The sequence below is a fragment of the Rhinatrema bivittatum genome, chromosome 9 (genome assembly GCF_901001135.1).
Source record: "Rhinatrema bivittatum chromosome 9, aRhiBiv1.1, whole genome shotgun sequence".
NCBI classification, from domain to species: Eukaryota; Metazoa; Chordata; class Amphibia; order Gymnophiona; family Rhinatrematidae; genus Rhinatrema; species Rhinatrema bivittatum.
The window spans coordinates 37275797-37294252 of record NC_042623.1 but is presented as its reverse complement, the minus strand read 5'-3'; the positions used below and the strand labels follow the sequence as shown (position 1 = coordinate 37294252).

Below are 18456 nucleotides of genomic sequence, written 5' to 3'. Positions count from 1 at the left end.
AGACATACATCCGAAACACATCTGCACCAGAGGTCTGACTTACCTGATCGCTTCCAATGGCAAAAAGGGAAAAGCAACATTACCACCCAGTTAGCACTAGGTAAACTGGGGCACAAGAAGGTGAAGTGGTTTCCCCAAAGCTATTCTGAGAGTCTCTGACAGGACAGGGATTAGAGCAGAAGAACGGGAAAATAAAGTGGCATGCCCACGGCTAGGTAGCAGAACACTCACCAGGTAGCCAAACTCAATGGTGGACATCTTTGCCTGCAGAATGGACCAGAGACCCCAGAAAAAGTGAGACGCCAGAGCAAATCTGAGGAAGGTGGGAAGGTCATAATCAGGAGTGCAGAATACATTGATGAACCTGCATACCATCCTCATCCAACCTAATAATGCTCTCTGGACTTGATGTGCTTATTTCTGATATTGTTCAAATTGTTTTTACTGTTACACAACTGCTAAGAAAAATGTATACTTTTGTAAACCGCTGTGATGGCTCTACTGAATGACGGTATATAAAACAATAAAATAAATAAATGAACAGACAATATGACTCTAAACTTCACACCATCATTAATGACGTTCCTGATTAGCAAGGCCTCCCCTCTCCTGTGGCTTATCACTGGCAACAGCAAAAAGGAAGTTAGGAAACTTTCTACCATGGCAGCCAATGAGAATTCCAGAAGTTTCAAATCACCAGCAAGGCAGTTTGGGAACTTTGCAGCAAAAGGTTCTGAAGCGGGTGTAGAACGATCCACAACCAAGAAGTCCAGACTCCTTTCACTGCTTGCTGCCACTTAGGTAATTCTAGAATAGAGTTACAACCTGGCTCATATCACAAGGTCAATTCACAATAAAGTTATAACCACTTATGCAGTGCTAAATATATTCGTTTGTAGGACCTACAGCTTAATGAGTTTGGCTGTCGTTCAAACTCATACTCCAGGTGAGAGGTCCATTTACCTCAGACCGCGACGAGAAGCAGCTGATGCAACCACTAAAGCGTTGTGTTTTTGGAAAATGAAGCTGAACTGAAGTTTGTGTTTGGGAATTAAGATCAACCTCTGAAGAGTCGTCTCCCCTGAAGCAGGACCCGGTGTGGTCCAAAACACGATCGTGGCGGGACTCTTTTTGCAATGGACCTTTGCTCGCAATGATACAGATGAGTATTTTTTTCAAATATCTGGTTATGTGATGCTTTTCAGTATGTGTTTATGAGACTCTCTCAAAATAGACAGAGGTAGAATCATCTTTGCAAATATTTGTTCGTGAGACATTTGAAGTGTTTCAAGAAAAGTGTGACTTACAAATATTTTGCCACTATATATCTGTGAGTGTTTTAAATACTCCTTTGTGGCAGCTTCAGTTTGTTGATACATTATTTTATATAAAAGAACTCGTTTGAGTTCAGAATTGAACAAAACTTAAAAATTGAGTGATTATAAGTAAATGGACCTCTCACTGGAGTATGAGTTTGAATGTCAGCCAAACTCATTAAGCTGTAGGTCCTACAAACGAATATATTTAGCACTGCATACATGGTTATAACTTTATTGTGAATTAACTCTGACCAGTGATACCCACGTTTTGTGACGTGTGTTTACAGTGTGTGAGGGTTCTGGAATCCGTTGGTTTATAGGGCTTCTTTTGTGTGATCCATATCATAAGGAACAGGCTAATCCAGTCCTGGGTTTATCCCAGGACAAGCAGGATGCTAGTCCTCACATATGGGTGACGTCACCAACGGAGCCCTAGTGCAGGAAAGTTTTGTCAAAGTTTCTAGAAACTTTTGACTGGCACTGTGGTGCCACCGAGCATGCTATATTCTCTGCCACAGGTGTCTCTCTTCAGTCTTCGTCTTTCCGCGCTGCTGTAGGCATCGCGGGATAGGAGCCATTGAGATTCTCTCAACACATTTTTTGACTGTAAAGTCAAACTATCTGATATTCTCTCTCACAAATCTCTTGGGGTAATTTCTTCACTGGCCAGTGAGTACCTCTGTCTCATTTTTTCCTTTATTTGAAGGAAATTTTTCTCTCACAAATTCTCATTTCTTTTCGACGGCTGTCGGCTAGAAATATGGCTACAGGATTTTAAAAATGTCCTGTATGCGCTCGAAAAATGTCGATTACTGACCCGCACATCGAATGTGTGCTATGCCTCGGAGAAAAACATGAGGTAAATAACTGCCCACAATGCGCCGAGATGACACCGAAAGGCCGCAAAGCTCGACTGGAAAAAATGGAACATCTGTTCCGTCTTCAGTTCATCCCAACTCCTTCGCCATCATCGACGTCGTCTCCGGCTGGAGCGATTAAGCGCTTGTTACTTAAAAAACCTTGCCCGGGGCCGTCAGGGGATCCTTCGTCGCCTTCAATGAAATCCATCGACCCTCAAAAGTCAAAACACAAGCATCAACAGACTACCATCGATGTCCGAAACCACTTCCCAGGAACCATCGATGGCGAAGCAGCCACGGACCGAGGAAACGTCGGCGTCTGGGCCACATCCTCAGTCTTCGGTACCTGATCCTCTGCAGGGCTCTGCACTGGATCCTACACCTCAGCCTCCGCCACCGCTTACAACTGCTCTGGTACCATCAGTTGTAACGCCGGAATTGTCTGATATCATCAGACAAGCGGTATCAAAGGCTTTCATGGAACAACAATTGATTCCGACGGGCTCGTCAATGCCGATGCTCCCAGCATAGATGCCGGTGGGACCACAGATGCCGCTGTTCACACCGAGGACAAAAGGTGACTCAATGTCGACATCCAGAATAACTGCGTCGACATCTATATATGCACACCTGCCATCGACCTCTTCAACGTCGATTCCAATAACACCACCGACGGCAGTTTCAACACAGAGATGACTACCTTAGACGTCGACAGATTCCGGCGGCTATTCCATCGACGCAACCACCACCGGAAGAGCCAGAAGTTCAAGATCTAGCTTTCTTCCAGCGTCTACTGCAAAGGTATCAAAGTGTCATCGACACTTTGCCAAAGAAACCGGTGAAACAGACATCTCCATTACTTCCCATCAATGACCCATTACCAGGTCCATCAGGAATACATTTACCACCCAAATCCATCACAAAATCTCCTTATAGGGATGACGACGATGATTCCTGGGATAGCCACGGTACAGACACGTCTTCTGGGGGCTTCATGTCGGAACCTTCTCCACCAGAACCGAGAAAAAAGTCCCCACCAGAGGACCTGTCATTTTCCAACTTTATTCAGGACATGGCAGATACTATTCCTTTTAAATTGGCAACAGAACAAGACACTAGACAACATATTCTAGAGGTCTTGCAATTTGTAGATCCACCCAAACAAGTTTTGGCCATCCCAATTCATGAGGTGCTCTTAGATCTCCAACACCGGATCTGGGAGCACCCTTCTACAGTTTCAGCAGTAAACAAACGGGTGGATTCAACTTATCTGGTACAGACAGCACCTGGTTTCCAAAAGGCACAACTACCACATCACTCAGTGGTAGTTGAATCTGCCCAGAAAAAATTAAGGCGTATCCGCCCACACTCCTCAACTCCCCCGGGTAAGGATCACCGCTTCCTCGATTCCTTGGGAAGAAAAGTGTATCAGGCTGCAATTCTAAATTCCAGAATCTCTGCATACCAGTTATACATGACACAGTATCAGAGAGACTTATGGAAACAGATGGAAGAATTCATAAATTCTTTACCTGCACAGTTTCAAGAACCAGCACAGGCCATAGTGAACAAAGGCCTAGAAGCAGGGAAACATGAGGTGAGAGTGGCTTATAGCAGCTTTGACACTGCCTCCAGGACTGCAGCTGCTGGAATTACTGCTCGCAGGTATGCATGGCTCAAGGCCTCGGATCTCAGGCCTGAGGTCCAAGAAAAACTTGTAGATTTACCGTGTTTGGGAGACAACTTATTTGGAGATAAGGTCCAAGAAGCAGTCCAACAGCTAAAGGACCATACAGAAACATTACGCCAGCTGTCCCAAATGCCTCAGGATACTTCCACACAACCACAACGACGCCTACCCCGGAGGGAACCTAGGCGTTCTTACTACAGGCCACGAAGATACTACTCCCAAACTTCCAGGAGTAGATCTACTAGGCCTCAACAACAACGCTCCCAAACAAGAGCTCCTCGCATGCAACCTCCGCCTCAGTCAGGCCCAACGGCGGGAATTTGAGATTCAAGCCAGAGAACAAGCCACACCTTTAAATCCTCAAACATCTTCCAGTGGGGGGAAGAGTATCCCACTTTTACACACACTGGCAAACAATAACAGACCAATGGGTACTCTCTATAATCGCCCATGGTTACAAACAATTTTCTCTCCATTCCACCAGATTCTCCACCGAGTTTCTGCCCACAGCAAAAATCTCAGCTACCTCATCTACAAGCAGAATTATCCGCCCTTCTGAGAGCCAAGGCTATCCAGTTAGTACCTCCAACTCAGCAGGGCAGAGGATTCTATTCCCGTTAACTTCCTCATTCCAAAGAAAACAGGAGGCCTACGTCCCATCCTCGACCTCAGAAATCTCAACAAATTTCTAAAGAAAGAAAAGTTCAGGATGGTTTCTCTAGGCACCATGCTCCCACTTATTCAAAAAGGAGACTGGCTTTGTTCTCTGGACCTTCAGGACGCTTACACTCACATCCCAATATTCCCTCCTCATCGCAAGTATCTGAGCTTCATGGTGGGTCATCAACATTTCCAATACACAGTACTGCCATTTGGACTCGCCTCTGCTCCCAGAGTTTTTACCAAATGTCTGGCAATAATAGCAGCACACTTGCACAAACAAGGTGTCCATGTTTTCCCATATCTAGACGACTGGCTCATCAGACGTCAATCTCACCAAGGAGCAATAATTTCTCTCAACCGAACAATTGCTCTACTTCACTCCATGGGCTCTCTCATCAATTATCAAAAGTCCCATCTCACACCTTCTCACCTGCTCCACTTCATAGGAGCAGAACTGAACATCGTCCCTGCAAAGGCCTTTCTACCCGAGGATCGAGCAGAAACATTGTCCTTGTTGGCAAAACTCACTCAATTCACTCAAAGAAACAAGCAACAGCTCATAAGTTTCTAATTTTACTAGGCCACATGGCCTCTACAGTTCATGTCACACCTCTAGCAAGGCTCGCCATGAGGGTAATCCAATGGACTCTAAGATTACAATGGATCCAAACCATTCAACCACTACATTCTTCAATCCAAATAACCCACCAACTACGTTCCTCACTTCTCTGGTGGGTAAACAAGGACAATTTGCGCAAGGGCTTACCCTTCCAACAACCAGTCCCACAGATACATCCACCTTGGGTTGGGGAGCTCACAGACAATCTCCAAACCCAGGGTACTTGGACAAAACTCGAAGCAACTTTCCAAATCAATTTCCTGGAGCTTCGAGCTATATGTTATGCACTGCATGCATTCAAGGACTGCCTTTCACACAAGACTGTTCTCATCCAAACGGACAACACAGTAGCCATGTGATACATCAACAAACAGGGAGGTACAGGTTCGTATCTCCTTTGTCAAAAAGCTGCACAGATTTGGGATTGGGCCCTAAACCACTCAATACTTCTCCGGGCCACTTATCTGGTAGGCATTCACAATGTAGTGGCGGATCGACTCAGTCGTCAGTTCCAACCACACGAATGGTCACTGGATCCCTCAGTAGCGACCAGGATATTTCAAAGTTTGGGACAACCAACAATAGACCTCTTTGCGTCACATCTGAACCACAAAGTGGACAACTTCTGTTCTCTACACAGACAGAAGAACCAGCCAACCAAGGATGCCTTTGCTTGCCCTTGGAACTTAGGCCTACTATACGCGTATCCTCCCATACCGCTCATAACCAAAACTCTAGTGAAGCTACAACAGGACAAAGGGTCTATGATACTCATAGCCCCATATTGGCCTCGCCAAGTATGGTTTCCCACACTTCTAGACCTCTCGATCAGGAATCCAATTCGTCTGGGAATAGCTCCCACTCTCATAACTCAGGATCAGGGTCGATTGCGCCATCCAAACCTTCAATCCCTATCCCTGACAGCATGGATGTTGAAAGCTTGACTTTACAACCGCTCAATCTTTCAACCAATGTATCTGAAGTGCTTATAGCTTCACGTAAACCTTCCACAAGAAAGAACTACTCTTCAAAATGAAAGATTTACTTTGTGGTGCAGACAAAACAATATTGATCCTTTTACTTGTCCCACTACTTCTCTACTAGACTATTTATATCATCTTTCAGACTCTGGCCTCCAGACTTAGTCAGTAAGAGTACATCTCAGAGCAATCTCATCTTACCATGAAAGGATAAGAGATGCACCAATCTCCACTCAACCTCTTGTCAGTAGGTTTAACACATCTTAAACCACCAATTCGACCCCCTGTCACAGAATGGGACCTGAATCTGGTATTAACAAGACTTATGCGTTCTCTTTTCAAACCCATAGATTCATGTGATCTCAAATTTCTCACATGGAAGACTATCTTCCTCACAGCTATTACAACAGCTAGAAGGGTTAGTGAGTTACAAGCACTTGTAACATACGCCCCCCTACACGAAATTCTTACATGATAGGGTGGTTCTCCGTACACATCCAAAATTCCTTCCCAAAATAGTTACGGAACTCCACTTGAACCAATCCATAGTTTTACCCACTTTCTTCCCAAGGCCCCATTCTCACCAAGGAGAACAGGCTTTACATACATTGGACTGTAAACGTGCCCTATCCTTCTATTTAAACCGCATGGCAGTCCACAGGAAAACCAATCAACTTTTTGTTTCTTATGATCCAAACAAACCAGGGAAAGCAGTGGGTAAACATACTCTATCCAATTGGCTAGCAGATTGCATACAGTTTTACTATGAAAAAACAGGCCTTCCTCTCCAAGGGCGAGTAAAGGCACATTCACAGTAAGAGCAATGTCAACCTCAGTAGCACATTATCGTTCAGTGCCAATCCTTGACATATGTAAAGCAGCAACATGGAGTTCTCTTCACACCTTTGCAGCTCATTACTGTTTGGACAAAGAAGGACGACAAGATTCAGCCTATGGACAATCTGTCTTAAAGAACTTGTTTCCAGTATAATCCCAACTCCTTCTACATCCAACCTGCTGTGATCTTCGGCTGATTCATTTTCACCAACAATACTTCACTGTTGCGTCAATACATAATGACTCAGCCTCTAGCTTGCTAATCACCCATATGTGAGGACTAGCATCCTGCTTGTCCTGGGATAAAGCAAAATTGCTTACTTGTAATAGGTATTATCCCAGGACAGCAGGATGTAGTCCTCACAGAACCCACCCGCCATCCCGCGGAGTTGGGTCTCATATCTTATTATTTTATTTTTTGCCAAAGCTTATTGCTACATACAAGACTGAAGAGAGACACCTGTGGCAGAGAATATCATAGCATGCTGGGCATGCTCAGTGGCACCACAGTGCCAGTCAAAAGTTTCTAGAAACTTTGACAGAAAACTTTCCCGCACTAGGGCTCAGTTAGTGACGTCACCCATATGTGAGGACTACATCCTGCTGTCCTGGGATAACACCTATTACAAGGTAAGCAATTTTGCTTTACACAATTGCATGCAGGGAATGGTAGTTCTGATTCTCAGGTAAATCCAGGACTGGATTAGCCTGTTCCTTATGACATGGAGCCAGGTTGTAACTATTCTAGAACTTTCCACACTGTAGTCCCTGCTCACTGATATTCCTCTTTTAAAAAGTCTCCCTGATACACTCGACCTCTCCAAGAACACTATTCTCTCCCTTCCCCTTATACAGAAACCCCAGAGGTTCCTCTAATCCTCCTTACCGGTTAATTTCCACAATCATTGCTTCTTCAATCTGGGATTGTTCCTCTGCTGTCTTTCCACTGTTCCCAGAAAACTCCAAGAGGTAGTGTCGTATAAAAAGAAGCTTCAAAAGCAAAGAACAAACATCGCGATTAAACAAACACCCTATTAGAGCTGGGAGACCTTGTGTTTGTGTTCCCTGTGCACGGGCCAGACTATGGGTGGGAGAGAGACAGACAGTATTGTAGATGCATATCAGAGGAGACAGTATTATAGATATGTACAACTAAGTCTTGCAGCCCTCAAGGGGGTAGAAACCACAGATAGCTGAGGAAGGTTGTCACAAACTGTATATGTTGACTGTATGTAAGGGGGGTGAGGATTGTGTGCCGCAGAGCTGGGAATTGCATACATGTGGAGGAACGTAGACTGCGTGGATAGCATGCGGAGTAATGTGTGCATAAGATGGGATAATGTGTGTTAGTTAAGGATTGTATGGATATTGATGAGCTTTGAAGTACCTGAAAGGCGGAATATAAATCAGTCAAATGTGTGAAACAGAGAAAGGGACAGATTTAAAAAGATGGTGTTTGTGGCATGGAGATTACTAAACACCAGTCTGTCAATATTCTGCAGCCTCTACCTCCCATAGTAAAGCAATAGGAATTTTTTTGGGAGGGTTTGTTCTCAGAAAATACTAACCCAGTGTTTCTGATTTTAAAACTCCAGGTTCTTTCCATTTTCTTCCAGTGAACCAAAGTTGGAGAGACTTTCCATGCCTTTCTTGAAGAGGTATTTTACCCACAGATAGACAGACATGGACCCTTTTTACATAATTAACATTCCATAAGTTGGAAAGCATAATAAGGGTCTTAATGATTTGGGGTTAAATTCAGGACTTAAAAAAGCAGAGATTATAGAAATAGGTGTACGATCAGATTCATAGAAAATGGAAGGGTGATAACGAGAAGCTACAGTGGATCAGCAGCCATGCAGGCACGATCACTATACATGTTTACCTGTTGGTCTCTGTTTGGATAGTTACTTGGGCTAGATTTGTAGAATGGCCACTTGTCATAGGTATAATCATAAATCCACTCACAAAAATGGTTCCCAATGTCAAAGCCCCTGCAAGATTAAAAAAAAAAAAAAGTTCTGCAATTATCACAATAATCCAGAAGTGCTTACATCTAAAGAAAGGAACACATCAGTGCTACAGCAACCCATCACTCTCTGAAATAAATATTCACCAACTTTGGGAAGGTCAAGGAAGTGTTAGTGTAGAATGCAGGCAACAGTAAGACAGTAAAGAAAGAGGTCCCCCACTGCAGAGTGCAAGCAGCAACTCAGGCAGCAGCTAGGATATTAGTGAAAGAAGACTCGATACACAGACTGGAAATAGTGGCTGATACAGCATAGAGAGAAGAATCCCATGCACAATGCAAAGAGCATCCAGTGGGACAGAAGCCTACCCAAGAGCACAGTCAGACTAAAACCAGACACCCTGCACCCAAGAACATAGCCAGCAGCTGTGACAGAGGGGTGCTGTAAAATTCAGAGAGTGGCCATGAGAGTGCACCAAAAAACATCAAACATGCAGAGCACAGGTAGGAGCTACAAAGCACAAGGGACAGAGTGGCTGGAACATATGTTACTATCAAACAGCACAGAATTCCCACTTTATGACTATCACACACCTGTAGTTATAGCTGCTGTACTCAAAGTCAATGAGCATTAATCTGTCCTTAGGGCAGTGGGCCCGGTTATCCAGCAGCAGAACGTTCCCTGGAAAGAGTAAGAGGGAAGAAAAAAGTATACAATCTCCCAAAAATACTTCAAAACATCCCAATCTCCATCCAGCAACCCAAAAAATTCAAACATCTCCTGTCACCACAAACTTCAAAAAACATGACAGCAGATAAAGACCATAAGGCCCATTCAGTCTGCCTATCCTAACTTCCTGCTCAGGCTTATTATCTCTTCCCCAGAAAGCCTGTGCTTTCTTGAATTCAGATACTGCCCCATGCTCTCACCACCCTTTCGGTGAAGAAATATTTCCTAAGATTATACTAAGTCTTCCCCTCCTTTCAACTTCGTCCCAAGACACCCCCCCCCCCCCCCCCCATTCTTAAACATCCTTTGCATTTATTTCTCAGAGGTATCTGAATATCTCTATCATATCTCCCCTTTCCTCTAGGGTATATGTGTTTAGATCTTACACATCTGTCATCATATGCTTTGTGGTGAAGACCATGACCATTTTGGTAGCCACCCTCTGGACTCGTCTGTTTATAGCCTTTTGAATTATACACAGCATTCCTAAATGAGCCTCACCCAAAATTCATACCAAGACTATCACCTCTTCTCTTTTCTGGTTATTCTCGTCTTCTTGCTCTGTGTACCCCAATATCACACACTGATCTTTAAAGGACAAATGCCACCTCTCTATCCCTCAAAAATCTAACACTGCCTCCCTATTCACTTATCTCATCTCCTCCCGCCATAGGCTACAAAGATAGATACACTGAGCCATGGAACTCGCTCCCACATTAGGAAAGAGAGCCACTCTGAAGCCACTGCATAGCATCAGCCAGTCACCAGCACAAAGCCAGCTGTTTCTAACCTTCTTGAACATCATTGTGGCAGAAGACAACAGGGGAGGCGGTATGCTCTAGCAAGTGCCTAAATGCAAGAGAAAAAAAAACAGTTTCCAAGGACAGAAATGTAAATTTTTTGGATATGCTTGTCTTCATAGTATTTGTAATAGGAAAAACAAAACAGCAAAGAGGTGCCCCATCTGTCACAGAGTAAAGGCATAGCTGCAGTGCAACAAGCAAACTGCAGGTCACAGATCACTCCTCAAAATCTGCAGTCTCTGAAGTCTAGACCATGGGAAGACTTTCCTGCTCAGTCCCAGTCTCTCTGTATAAAAGCCCATTTAAGGAAAGGAAAATTGGTTCTTACCTGTTATTAGTTCCTGTAATACCACAGATCAGTCCACACCACACAAGTGGGTTTTGCATCCCCACCATCAGATGGAGGCAGAGAACAAAAATTCTGAGGCACTGCTACATTTCCAAGAGTGACACCTGCAGTCCCCTCATTATAGACCTGTACCCAAGGCAGAGAGAAGAAATCAATCCCCCTGAACAGCCCGCTCTCACACTTCTAGGAACCCGATAACATACATTAAGAAAAAAACAACTTATGTACAAATAGAAATCTTTTCTGGAATAAGCTGACCACCATCATCAGGACAGTCAGTCTTTCGGTAGCAACAGGACGGTCTCTGGACTGATACGTGGCATTACAGGAACGAAAATTAGCAGGTAAGAACCAGTTTTCCTTTCCTGTTCATACCCAGATCAGTCCAGGCAAGTGGGATGTACCAAAGCATTCCTACACTGTGCAGGAACCTGAAAGACCTGCGTGGAGAACACTTTTCCCAAAGGTTGTGTCATTCGGCACCTGAACATCTAACAGTAATGCTTGGAAAAAGTAATAAGCAAGGATCACACCGCAGCCCTACATATCTGAGGAGACACCAACTGACACTCCACCCAAGAAGCTGCCTGTGCTCTATAGAATGCACCCTCAGGCCTGACGGAATTTCACAACCCTTACAAAATATATGCCAAGCAAATGGTTTCCTTCAGCCAGCAAGATATCAGCTTTAGAAGCTCTCTCTCCTTTCTTCGCTCTACTGAACACCACAAATAGGTGATTCGACTGCCAAAAGCTGTTAATGACCTTCAAAAAGCGCAGCAACATGGAACACACATCCAGAAAATGAAGCTCTCTCTCTCCTGTGGAGATTCCTTAGACCACTCTGGAAATGCTGGAAGCTCCACTGACTGATTCTCATAAAAGGAAGAAACCACCTTCGGCAAGGAGGGAATTGTATGCAACATCAACCCATCAGTGGCAATACGCAAAAAGGGGTCCCTACACAACAGACTAAAGCTCCGAAATCCACCTGGAAGAACAAATAGCCACCAGAAACAGTCTTCAAAGATCCCTGACTCAATGGCTCCCCCACAGAGCACCCACAAAACTAAATTGAGGATCCAGTCAGGACATACTTTCCGAACCCGAGGACGTAAATGCTTAACTCCCTTTAGGAAACTAACCACACTGGGATGAGAGACCAAAGACTCCCCTGAACATTGCCCCTAAGGCAACCCAAGGTTGAAACCAGGACACAGAGCGAACTATAGGCCAGGCCCTTGGACAACCCCTGCTGTAAAAACAACAAAATGTGAGAAACACCCACAAAGAAGGGACCCAACTACTGTTGAAGACACCAGGAGTCAAACACCTTCCAGACTCTGATATACACCATAGATGTAGCCATAGTTCCGAATAACCTTTCAGGTGCAATCGCTGCCTTTCAAAAGCCAAGCCATGAGACAAAAGTGATCCTCCCAATCCGAAAATATTGGTCCTTGACATAGCAGCCCTGGCAGATGAACCAACCTGAGAGGACTATCTATCGCCAGATGCACCAGATCTGCGAACCACGGCAGACGTGGCCACTCCAGCGCCACCAGCAGCACCCTTCCAGTGTCACAGCACATAACTGGTAAAAAGCCAAGGAGGGAACACATACAGAAGAACCTCCGTTGGCCACAAGCACACCAGAACCTCTCTCTTCTGAGACTGAAAAACCTTGGCGTTGCCATGAGGTCCACCTGAGGAACATCCTACCTGGCACCCCAGGCTTCCAGAGTCAATGCCCATTCCCCCGGATCTAGTTGTTGCCTCTGAGGAAAATCTGCCTGCACATTGTCCACTCCTGCGATGTGAGATGCCGTTATGCCCGCCAGATGATGTTCTGCCCATACAAAGAGATGTTGCGATCCCTCGTGCCTCTTATGATAGATGTACGCCACAGTCACATTGTCTGAGAAAATCCAAACCATCTGACCTGTGATCCAGGGAAGAAACACCTCCAGAGCCCTGTGGACCGCCCTAGTCTCGAGACAATTGATAGATTAGGATGCCTCTGTGGCAGACCAAAGACCTTGGGTAGACCATCCCAGGCACACCACCCTCCAACCCTTGAAGCTGGCATCTGTGGTGCCCACTACCCAATCCGGGGCCTCCAGATCCACTCCCTTTTCCACGTTGTGCTGAGAGAGAGCCACCAGGAAAGACCTGGATATTCTCAGGAGAGGCAACAGCAGCTGATACTCCAACATCGGATTCCACCTGGACAACAGAGCCTGTTGCAAAGGCCTCATGTGAGCAAAGGACCACAGCACCAAATCCAATGTGGAAGCCATGGAACCCAGAGCCTGCAAATGATCTAAGACCTTTGGCACAGGCAGGTTCAGACACGACACCTGCGCCTGTAACTTCAACGACCTGTCTGCTGTCAGAAAAACCCTGCCCTTCTGGGTATCAAAGCGAGCTCTCTGATACTCCAGTGACTGAGTTGGTACTAGGTGACTGACATTTATGACCCAACCCAGCGAATTCAAGGTGTCCATCACCCGCCAGACTGCACTCTTCCTCCATTTTTGCCCAGATAAGCCAATCGTCCAGATATGGATGGATTAAAATGCCCTCGTCGCAAGACTGCCACCACCACCTTCATGAACGTACGGGTGCCATAGCCAGCCCAAAGGGGAGAGCTTGAAACTGAAAATGCTGCCCCAGCACCATGAACCTTAGAAACCTCTGATGGTCCTTTTGAATGTGAAGATAAGCTTCACATTCAATGACGCCAGGAATTCTCCTTTGCGAACCGCCTCTATTACAGTGCGTAACGTTTCCATGCAAAACCGCAGGACCCGCAAGGTTGCAAGTTCAGGATGGGACAGAAGTGCCATCCTTTTTCGGCACTATGAAATAAATGGAGTACCTCCCCCAATCTCTGTTCACCCACCGGAACTGGAACTATCGCTTCCAAGATTAACAAACTACCTCCTGTTTTCCACAAGAGCAGTCGGACTCCAGAAAAGCCTCCTTGACCGGATGTGAAAATTCTAAGGTGTAATCTTCTTTTACCACCTCCAAAACTCACCAGTCCAAGATGATCTTGACCCACTCCTCATAAAAATGGGACATTCTACCCCCTACCGCTTCCTCCAAGGAGTGGGGAACCCTGACTTCATTATGCACCCTTTCTGCCTCCTTTCCCCTGACCGGCGCCATCCGTGGAGAATCTGCGGGTGCCCCAAAAGGACAATTTCTGAAGACTTCTTCATCCCACACACAGAGGAACCCTTGCCTGAACGAAATCTCCACCAGTCCAGAAAACGAAAGAGAGAGAAACTCATTCTTATTGCTCTTCTTATCAGGCAACCTATTTCCTTTGGATTTGATCAAAGACTTCATAAATTGATCCAAATCTTCCCCAAAGAGAAGCTTCCCTTTAAAGGGAAGATTACGGGGGATCACGTGATGTGCTGAGCAGAGAGGACGTGTAGCTCTCTAGCTCCTAGGCCCACTCCTTCTATCCAGGCCCATCACCGCGTATCCAGCCGACGTTAACCCACGGGGCCGTAGATCAAGACAAGTATATGACCTCTATCAAATCCTGGTGCCGAAATTCGCCAGTCATGACCACCAAAAGCGGGCGCAGAGCGAAGGAGAAACCACGCGCTCTGGAGGGGAAAATGGCGGCAGCCAGCGATAGTGACCCACCCTCCCCTGGTGCGGCTCATACTGTCGCGGAAATTAAGGACGCTATCCGAAATGCATTAGATGAAAAATGGGACCGTATTAACTCTCAGCTGGGGGAGGTAAGAGAAACGCTGTCCACTCTGAACCCCCGTTTGGAACAGGCGGAACTCAAAATTTCAGCCCTGGAAGACTGCGTGGCCTCCCGACTGGCGACCTGGGCGTCACAAGAGAAGCAAATAGCGGCGCTCCAAGCCAAAGTAGATGACCTGGAGAACAGAACACGGAGGGATAACCTCAGATTCACAGAAAGCACCCTATGTGATGTCTTGACGGAGTGGCTGCCAGAGGCGCTTAGTCTTCCCCAGTTACAGGGGAAATTAGTGATCGAGGGAGCCCATCGCCTCGGGGTATGCCATAACAATGCAGGGAGGCCACACCTCATTATTGCAAAAATTTTGAACTCAGCCCATAAGTCGCTGATTTGGCGCACCACACGCAACATCTCTACCCTTACTTACCAGGGGCAGCAGATTAGAGTGTTCCAGGATTTCTCGGCATCAGTTTTTGTGGCCCGGAAGAACTTTTCGCCGATTTGTACTTCCCTGCACCAAAGAGGTATAAAATTCTCATTATTATTTCCTGCTCGTCTGCGTATCTGGGCCTCTGATAAAGTTCATGTGTTTGATAGCCCGGATGGAGCCCAGTCTTTCTTGGACAAAATGGCTGCCTGATCAGCCCAGGAGTGCTCATTTTGGCGGGGCCCGGCGTTAGTTCTTATAGTGGTTGGTTAGGAACCCCAGAGGGAACCTATGCGGTCATGACTCAGACTTAAGAGGGCGGCCAGAAAGGAATTTCCCATGGGTGCTGCCTGCATTTTCTTCTAAACTGCCTGGATCTCATAATTCAATGGCAGGTGATGCACCCGGTGTATATTACTCCGGTCTTTTTTTCTTTATCTAAACTGTCGTGAACTTTACAATGGCAGGGCGGATCGGATTTCCTATGGCTCCCTGGACTACCTAGTGAGGATCCGGCTGATCTTGTAGTGGCCATGGGACAGGATATGTTGCATTTCTCGTGAAACATGATGGCTAAACTTGGATCTGTTTTCAGGAGACAATGACATATCATTGGCAGTTTTTTGGGTTTTTTTTTCCTTTTGTCGCCGCATCAGAAAGCGCTGGGGCCATTGGAGAATGGACCCCTCTTGGAGGACCAAGTCCCATGTTTGAGAATTCTAGGGACAGCAGACAAGGACTGTTTACTGCCGCTTTACCCTGAACATTGTGGGGTGTTAAGCAGGGGTGTTTTTTTTCTTCCTCGTTCCTGTTTGGTACCTTGTAGCTTACATGCACCTTGTTGTATAATAGCATGGGCCAGGACACATCGGATTAGATCTCCAAGCCTTCCATATGAAGGCTCTGATACCGGTTTTTGGGGAAAGAGGGGAAATGACTCAGGGAGAGTTTGGGAGGGGGCAGGGATGGGGTTGTTGATGGGGTCCTGGTTCAATGTTATTGGTTCATGAGAGGGATCAGCTTTGCTATGTTTGGGCCAGGTCTGGGGCTCACGCAAGAAATTAACTGGCTGGTGGCCTTGGCTGGGAGGGTCACCGGGAACTTTATTACTATCTCATTCATTCCTTTACGGCTAATGACGAGAAGTGCTGGCTAAATCCACCCGTTTGACATCCTGGAACGTTTGTGGCCTTAATTCACCCATCAAGTGTTCCAAAGTGCTTACACTGTTAAAAAAGAAGCTCACAGCGATTGCTTATTTGCAAGAAACACACTTAACAGACACAGAACATGCAAAACTCCGTAGGCACTGGGTGGGAGAGGTTCGCTTTGCCTCCGTGAACTCGCACTCGGGGGGTGTAGCTATACTCTTTGATAAGAAACTCCCGGTAAAAATTCTCAGGGAAATTAAAGACCCGAAAGGCCGATATATTATCCTGGTTACCGAAATCTTTCATCAAACAGCTGTATTGTGAAATGTCTATGCCCCCAATGTGTATGACACCAAGTTCTATAAGGAGCTCTACGCCCACCTGCTACCTTATGCCTCTGGGATTCTGCTAGTTGGGGGGGGGGGGGGACTTTAACACCATCCAGGACCCCCTCCTGGATGTGTCAACGGGGCAAAGCCGAGGTCCTGCGATGCTCACGAAAGGTCTGCACTTATTAGATGTTTGGAGGATGCTCCATCCGACAGAAAAAGACTTCACACATGTGTCCCGAGCGCATGCTACCAGTGCTCCTTTAGATTATTTCCTTCTGAGCACCCATGTCTTTACTCGAGTAGTGTCTGCAGGTATAGAAAATATTGTGGTTTCCGACCATGCACCAGTTTGGGTAGATCTAAGTTTTACTGGCCAGGGTCCCCATGCCCGGATTTGGCGCTATCCCTATTTCCTTGCCACAGATGAGAAATTTCGGGAACACATTAGGGCCAAATGGGCAGAATATGTTCAATTCAACAAAGAACAGGAATCGGACTCTATCCTGTTTTGGTATACCGCGAAAGTGGTATTACGGGGGGAAATTATCTCTTACGTAGCCCAGCGTCGGAAGGTTCTTAACCACCGCATCCTTTCCCTTAGTGCTCAGCTGGGTAATACTCGTCGCCAATTGGCAGTATCAGAGAGGAAGGATGTGCGGACTCAATATTTCTCCCAACAATGTGCATTAAACTCCCTCCTCCACCAGAGAGAGAAAAAGAGCTTATTGTATTACAAATTCAAGTTTTTTCAATACAGTAATAAGGCAGGAAAACTGATGTCTAATTTGATCGCAACTTCAAGGGCGAGTCGCTATGTCCCAGCACTATGGAGGGCCCCTGGTCAGATTCTAAATGATACTTTGGGAATCTTAAATAGTTTTAAGGATTTTTTTTACTTCCCTTTATTCTACAGAGGGTTGGAGTGCAGACGCCTGTGAGGAATTTTGTACTCTGGTATCTCTGCCAAGGTTAACTGCCGCGCAGCTATACGAGCTAAATCAACCCATCACAGAAGGGGAAGTCCAGCGGGCCATACACTGTTCAAAATGCTTCAAAGCCCCTGGCCCCGATGGTTACACTGCAGAATTCTTTAAGCTCCTGAGTGATCAAGTGTCCCAACCGCTGGCGAAGGTATTTTCTGTATTGGTGCAGCAGGGGTCCTTCCCACTAAATATGAACCTTGCCCATATCACACTTATCCCTAAAGAAGGTAAGGATCCCTTAATGCCTGAATCGTACCGCCCTATCTCTCTGCTAAATTAAGACCAGAAATTGCTGGCAAAAATTTTGGCGGATAGACTTGCACTCGTACTTCCTAATCTCATTGGCACCCACCAGGTAGGATTTATCCGTCACAGACATGCCTGGGCTAACATTCGCAAAATATTGGCTGCCATGACAATGAGCCAGCAACTGGAAACCCCGTATCTGGCCATTAGTTTTGACGCGGAGAAGGCCTTCAACAGGGTGGAGTGGTCTTATTTATTTTACATTTTGCAGAAGATGGGATTTGAGGGGTGGTTTCTCCAGGCGTTGCATCTGTTATACACAGACCCACGAGCCCAGATTATCGCTAATGGTGCCCTGACAGTTTTCCCATCACGAGAGGTACCAGGCAGGGCTGTCCGTTGTCCCCCTTACTGTTTATTTTATAACTAGAGCCCCTCTTATTGGCTATAGAGGATAGCGCCGGCATTTGAGGAATTTGGATGGACCAAGCTATTTTTAAGTGTGTAGCATTCGCTGATGACCTTTTAGTGTTTATTTCTGACCCTCAACGATCATTGCCCCCCCCTGCTGCAGTTAATTTGGAATTTTTTCAGGATTTAAATTGAATGAATCTAAATTTCAAGCTCTGGCATATCCGGAGACATTACAGACTCAATGGCCTGACACGTTCCCTTTACAGTGGGCAGAGGGTAGACTTCGGTACTTGGGGGTATTTCTCCCTTCAGATCCGGAACGGTTATACGGGGTTAATGTACCTGATC

The 18456-nt window shown here is 45.9% G+C and overlaps 1 protein-coding gene across 1 annotated transcript in view; it reads right to left on the bottom strand.

The window, feature by feature from the left end:
* The window catches only part of CHKB (choline kinase beta), a 54720-nt gene that overhangs the window by 15913 nt on the left and 20351 nt on the right, over window positions 1-18456 (bottom strand). Inside the window, exons 6-10 of the mRNA XM_029615472.1 lie at window positions 10458-10516; window positions 9532-9619; window positions 8854-8962; window positions 7855-7958; window positions 232-313 (exon numbers count right to left, since the gene is read on the bottom strand). Coding sequence (XP_029471332.1) covers window positions 232-313; window positions 7855-7958; window positions 8854-8962; window positions 9532-9619; window positions 10458-10516 — 442 coding nt within the window. The remainder of the gene's footprint in view (window positions 1-231; window positions 314-7854; window positions 7959-8853; window positions 8963-9531; window positions 9620-10457; window positions 10517-18456) is intronic.